The 5,959-nt window shown below is 41.5% G+C and overlaps 1 protein-coding gene across 1 annotated transcript; it reads left to right on the top strand.

Annotated features, from left to right (window-relative positions):
• The first annotated feature begins 1,269 nt into the window (after nt 1-1,269).
• On the top strand, nt 1,270-2,264 carry LOC118858739 (ferritin heavy chain). Its single transcript, XM_036769342.1, has one exon. The coding sequence runs from the start codon at nt 1,546-1,548 to the stop codon at nt 2,095-2,097; it is 552 nt and encodes a 183-aa protein (XP_036625237.1). The 5' UTR covers nt 1,270-1,545; the 3' UTR covers nt 2,098-2,264.
• Nucleotides 2,265-5,959: the final 3,695 nt, after the last annotated feature.

Below are 5,959 nucleotides of genomic sequence, written 5' to 3'. Positions count from 1 at the left end.
TTCACAATATCATGTTAACATTCTCTCCACCAATTAGCAGAGGCCTATGAAAAATATTCTAGGCTTGGCTGGAAACTTGGGTTACATAGACAAAAGACTTCCAGAATATGTAACCAATGAAAGGGAGGAGACACTTTCTCCAGTTCCTACTCACTCCCCAAAGAAACCTCAAAATCTATCTGTGACCTAGAGGCACAACAATTTAGGTGAATCCACAGGAGAAAGAAATCAAATAGCCCAGCAAGCTTCATGAATGAATAATATGAGAATACTCATCTTTAACACACTTATTCAGCATTCTTCTTCCAACAGCCTCTGTACTCTGTTACGGTACACAATTAATCCAAAGTCTTGTGTTTTGGGATCTACTCAGGGATTTCTTTCCTCCTGCATTGACTCTGCTGGCACACCTCACCCTTGCCCTTCTTCCACCATCTAATTGCAACAAGTACCAGATATTAATTGTATATAGGCATATGAGGAAAGGGGCAGCTGGGTGGGACAGTGGATAGAGTGCCAGGCCTGGTGTCAGGAAGACTTATCTTTCCAAGTTCACATCTGGCCTCAGACATTTACTAGCTGGGTGACCTTGGGCAAGTCACTCAACCCTATTTGCCTGTTTTCTCATTTGTAAAACAAGCTAGAGAAGGAAATGGCAAACCACTTCAGTGTCTTTGCCAAGAAAATCCCAAATGGGGTCATGGAGAGTCAGACACAGCTGGAACAACTAAACAACAACAATAACAATTGTGAGGAGAAGGAGGAGGAAGGTGGGGGAGAATGTGGCTTCCTTATGTCTGGGTTGGCACCTAGGTTAGGGAAACTCAAGGCTACAGAGACTCTATCTGAAATACCCACTCTATCTTCATCAAGCCTTGAAGAAAGTAGCAGTCAACAATTCAGTCCAGCCAGAGAACTAAAGAATGGAGGGGATTGTGGAAGGGAACCCAATGTTCATGGCTGTGTCATCCTAAAGGAAAGTGGATTTGAATCTAGCTAGAGCCAATACTGTCCCACCAAAAGCAATTTGAGGCAAGGACCAATGCAGATGAAAAGTAAATCCTCCAATATGTAGGGAGGCTGAGACAGCCTTGTGATACAATGCAAGTGTGTAATCACCATCAATGGGGGAGGAGTCAGAAATTGAGCGGCAAAGAATATAAGAAAAAAAAGGCTAAAACCACTAACAATTTCAAAAAGAAAAAATATACTTTAAAAACTAGAGCACAAATAGATAAACCAACAGAGAAGATACTGAAATTAGAAGGAAGGGCCAGAAGCGCAGGGAAGGGGAGTCGCTGCGGTTTCCTGCTTCAACAGTGCTTGAACGGAACCCGCTGCTCGATTCCCGGCCGGAGCCGCCCTTAGCCACCTCTCCACCTTCACCTCCACTAACCAACACTTCTTCCGTCCTACCGTTCGAGCAGCAGCCGCTCGTTCAGCCGCTCCCCGGCCGTCGCCGCCGCCGCCGCCCCAGCCTCAGCCGCAGCCGCTGCGCAGCCGCCTCCTCCCGCCTCCTCGTCAGCCTCCATCGCCGCCGCCGCCATGACCACCTCGTCCCCTTCTCAGGTGCGACAGAACTACCACCAGGACTCGGAGGCCGCCATCAACCGCCAGATCAACCTGGAGCTGTACGCCTCCTACGTGTACCTGTCCATGTCCTACTACTTTGACCGCGATGACGTGGCGCTGAAGAACTTTGCCAAGTATTTCCTACACCAGTCCCACGAGGAGCGGGAGCACGCTGAGAAGCTGATGAAACTACAGAACCAGCGCGGGGGCCGCATCTTCCTGCAGGACATCAAGAAACCAGACCGAGATGACTGGGAGAGCGGGCTGAACGCAATGGAGTGTGCTCTGCACTTGGAAAAAAATGTCAATCAGTCGTTACTGGAATTGCACAAGCTGGCAACTGACAAGAATGACCCCCATTTATGTGATTTCATCGAAACCCACTACCTGGACGAACAGGTAAAGGCCATCAAACAACTGGGTGATCACGTAACCAACCTGCGCAAGATGGGGGCCCCCGATTCTGGCATGGCGGAATATCTTTTTGACAAGCACACCCTTGGAGACAGTGACAACGAGAGCTAAGCCACACCTGGCTTCCCCCACACCTGGGAACTGTGGGCGTGACTCCTGCTGTCTTTCAGTGCATGCATATTTTGGTTATCTGACCTTTTCATAATCTGTACCAAAAAACTACCACCATTTACATCCCAATAAAGTGACTTGGTACTGATGAAAAAAAAAAAAAAAAAGAAATTAGAAGGAAGGATGAGTACTAAAAAATTTGAAAGATTATAAACTTCTCTAAAAAAACATCGTAAGAAAAAAAGCAAATTGAACCAATACCTAATGAAACTCAAGAGAGCATGGAAATGGAACAGGATGATACAGAATTCTTCAAAAGAGAAATTATCTTTTTTTAATAGCATTTTTTCCAATTGCATGTAAAGACAATTTTTAACATTCATTTTTTAAAAATTTTGAGTTCCAAATTTTTCTCCCTCCATCCCTCCCCTTCCCCTCCCTAAAATGGTAAGCAATTTGATATAGGTTATATGTATGCAATCATATAAAACATATTTCTATATTAGTCATGTTGTGAAAGAAGAAACAGAACAAAAGGGAAAGACCACTAAAGAAAAACAAAGAAAGTGAAAATAGTATGCTTCAATCTGCATTCAGACTCTGCCAGTTCTTTCTCTGGATTAGATAGCATTTTCCATCATGAGTCTTTTGGAATTGTCTTGGATCATTGTATTGCTGAGAAGAGCTAAGTTATTCACAATTTATCACACAGTGATCATCATACAATGTTGCTGTTATTGTATACAATATTCTCCAGGTTCTGCTTATTTCATTTTGCATCAGTTCATGTAAGTCTTCCTGCTCATCATTTCTTATAGCACAATAGTATTCCATTACATTCATATACCACAACTTGTTCAGCCATTCCCCAATTTATGGGTATCATCTTAATGAGAAATGATCATCTTAAGAGATGTTTGAAGGAAACAAAATGTCAGACTTTATGGCCTATGTAACAGAGAGAATTAGAAGAATAGGAAAAACTTGATTCCATGAGCCTCTCTAAAGAATTGAAAAGAGAGAATAACAGATTAGGAATACAAACATACTGAAACGAAGGACTATCTGGGAGAAGAAAAACAAAAGGCTGTAACAGGAGAACAAATGATCTCTTTTATAAGTAAAAGTCATTGACCTCAAAGGCAGGATGCATAGAAACAAGTCAAGAATCACAGGACTACCAGAAAAATATGACAAAATGAAAAATGTGAAGATGACTATGTAGAAAATAACACAAGGAAATTGCCCAGAATTCCTAAGTATAGAAAACAAAGCACCAATCAAATAATCCACAGATTGCCTCCAGAAAACAAACAACTTTATGCTTCAAACTCAAATAATCAATCCAGTGATTATATTGAACAATTCTAATGACAAATGGCAAATTCTGCAAGCAACCAGGAGAAAGACTTTCAACTATAAGGAAATAACACAAGACTATTTTGTAGCAACTAAAAACCACAGAAGGAAATGGTATATTATACTACAAAAAATAGAAGAGCTCAAGATGTAATGTGATGCAGAATTTATGGGATGCTTGGGTGCTTGTGCTTGGACCCTAATTCTAACAGCTTCTGTTTGGGTGCCTATGCCTAAACCCCAATTCCAAAACCACATCCAGTTCTAAAATCACATCTCTCTCTAGCCTCTAAATACTGTCTCTCTAGCTCAAGGGCAGCATGCCCAGCAACACATTTATCTCTACTCCTTTCACAGTAGGCAGCTGTGCCTATCTACTCCCTGTGTACTGATAATTGGCTGTGCACTGGGTCATGACAATATTCACTACTTACTGACCTTACTGATATGTATCCTAGATATAGTCAAATGTATACTCTGTTACATTTATTTTGTCTAACAAGACATTTGATGAAAGCCACCTAGATATTCCCAGTCAGCCCTGACTGACAGTAAACTTAGTAATGTTTCACAGTCAAAACCACACCCCCTTGTAGCCCCCACCTTGGGATATTTCCCAGTGAACTGTGGGTAATATGTCTGCACAAAAAGTGCATGTTCCTTTAAGAACTGACCACCCCTTAACCACTCCCTAATCCCACCCCAAAACACCTACTTGACATGTTTCACCCGTAAATCTCTTATAAAAGCTCTCCATGCACCCCTCTAAGGTTGCAGGTTCCCTAAGAACTCTTGCCCACTGTAAAGTGTAAAAAATCTCTGTCACCCAGACTTAAAGAATTGTTGAGATTGTGAATTCATTCTGGATGGCCCCGACCCTCTCCAGTACTTGGGTCCTTGAGGGGCAGTCCCCCTCAATGACTTGGTCTGGGAAATCCAGTCCTGGGGTTCCTGGACCTCGGATCCCTCAACCCTCAACAGAATGACATGCCCTACAGACCTGAGCCTCACCATCAGAGGAAAAAATATACATATTCAACAAAATAGAGGTATTTGAATCATTCCTGAAAAACAAAACATCAAACAAAAAATAGATGCAAGCATATAGATAAAAGATTTATTAAGTACCTACTATGTGCTAGGCACTGTGCTAAGTGCCAGGAGATACAAATTCAGCAAGCAGGATGATCTCTTCCCTCAAGAGTTTCCATTTGAATGGAGGAAGAATCATACATAGATGGGAGGTGGAAAGTGGGTGAGAAGATGCACCTGAAGCAGTGTGGCATGGAAATGGCTATGAAGAGTCATGGAGATCTAGTTCTAAGCCAAATAAGGTGAAAGGTCATCTATCAGAGGCAGGGCACACAAGGGGAAGAGTACAAGGCTCCAGCTGGGCAGGGAGAGAAAAGATGAGAGAAATAGAATTCAGGTAGCATCTGAGTAGTTCAACACATAGTTTGGAAGAAGGGATGCTAGCAGTTTGAGGGATCACTCACTAACTATATGATCTTGGGTATCTAATTTCAACATTTTGGGACTCTTTCTTTATCAGTAAAATGAGAAGCTATGTGATTTCTAAGGTATTTTATAGCTTCAACATCATTTGATTTTTCTATTTTTTTGAGTGAAAATTTAATTCACCAAATTGATTGCTTTGTCATCTGTGGCACAAGGGGGCCTCTTCCCACAAAGGGTTCCAGTTCACAAAGACTAAGTTCAATTCTGGGGGAAACAGACCCTAAAGACCAGTTTGGTTTTTTTTATCTTTCCCCGCCCCCCACTCTCTCTGGCTTATTAATCCTTAATCTGGAAGAGGACACTGGGAAAAATCTCTTAATCGAAGCTTGTATATAGCTCATGTCTAGCATCTACCCCGGATTAACAGAATCCCTTCTAGAAAGGAGGACAACTATTTAATTCTTCCAGTACAAAAGAAATGTCTAAAACAGAAAAGACTCAGGAGCACATATTGAAAAATACTTAAAACACGAAGTAGAACTCTATTGTCCCATTTACATTCTTCAAAGAGGACAAGACAATTTTGTAAGAATGCTCAACATATATTTCACATTCACTTTGGACCTGCACTTCCTGCACAAGTCACAAATATGGATCTCCTGGTAAGTCAGGGCATGACTTGGGCTATCTTAGTTCTAAGCAGCACATTTTCTCTTAGAAGCCATGGCGGTTGTTCCACAAAATAACCACAAACAACCATAGAACAACCACCAAAAATGTTAAAACTTATAAAGTAGAAGCTTGGCTAGAAAGAAGAGCTCCCAGTCCACCCTTTTGCAGAGGTGGGAGGTCCACAAGTGTTTGTGCATTGCACAGATTTTCAGACTTTTTAAATGGTTGATCATTTTTCCTCTTCTTTATCTTCTTTTTTTCCTTTAAAAATCTGTTTGTTATATAGGATGTTTCTCTGGTAGGAGTAGGAATCCTGGGGATAGTTATGATGTAAAAAAATCCAAAGATCAATAAAAAGGTTTTTTTTTTCTTC

The sequence above is a fragment of the Trichosurus vulpecula genome, chromosome 7 (assembly GCF_011100635.1).
Source record: "Trichosurus vulpecula isolate mTriVul1 chromosome 7, mTriVul1.pri, whole genome shotgun sequence".
In the NCBI taxonomy this organism is placed as follows: domain Eukaryota; kingdom Metazoa; phylum Chordata; class Mammalia; order Diprotodontia; family Phalangeridae; genus Trichosurus; species Trichosurus vulpecula.
Note: the sequence above shows the minus strand (reverse complement) of the source record. Positions and strands in the feature narration are given on the sequence as shown.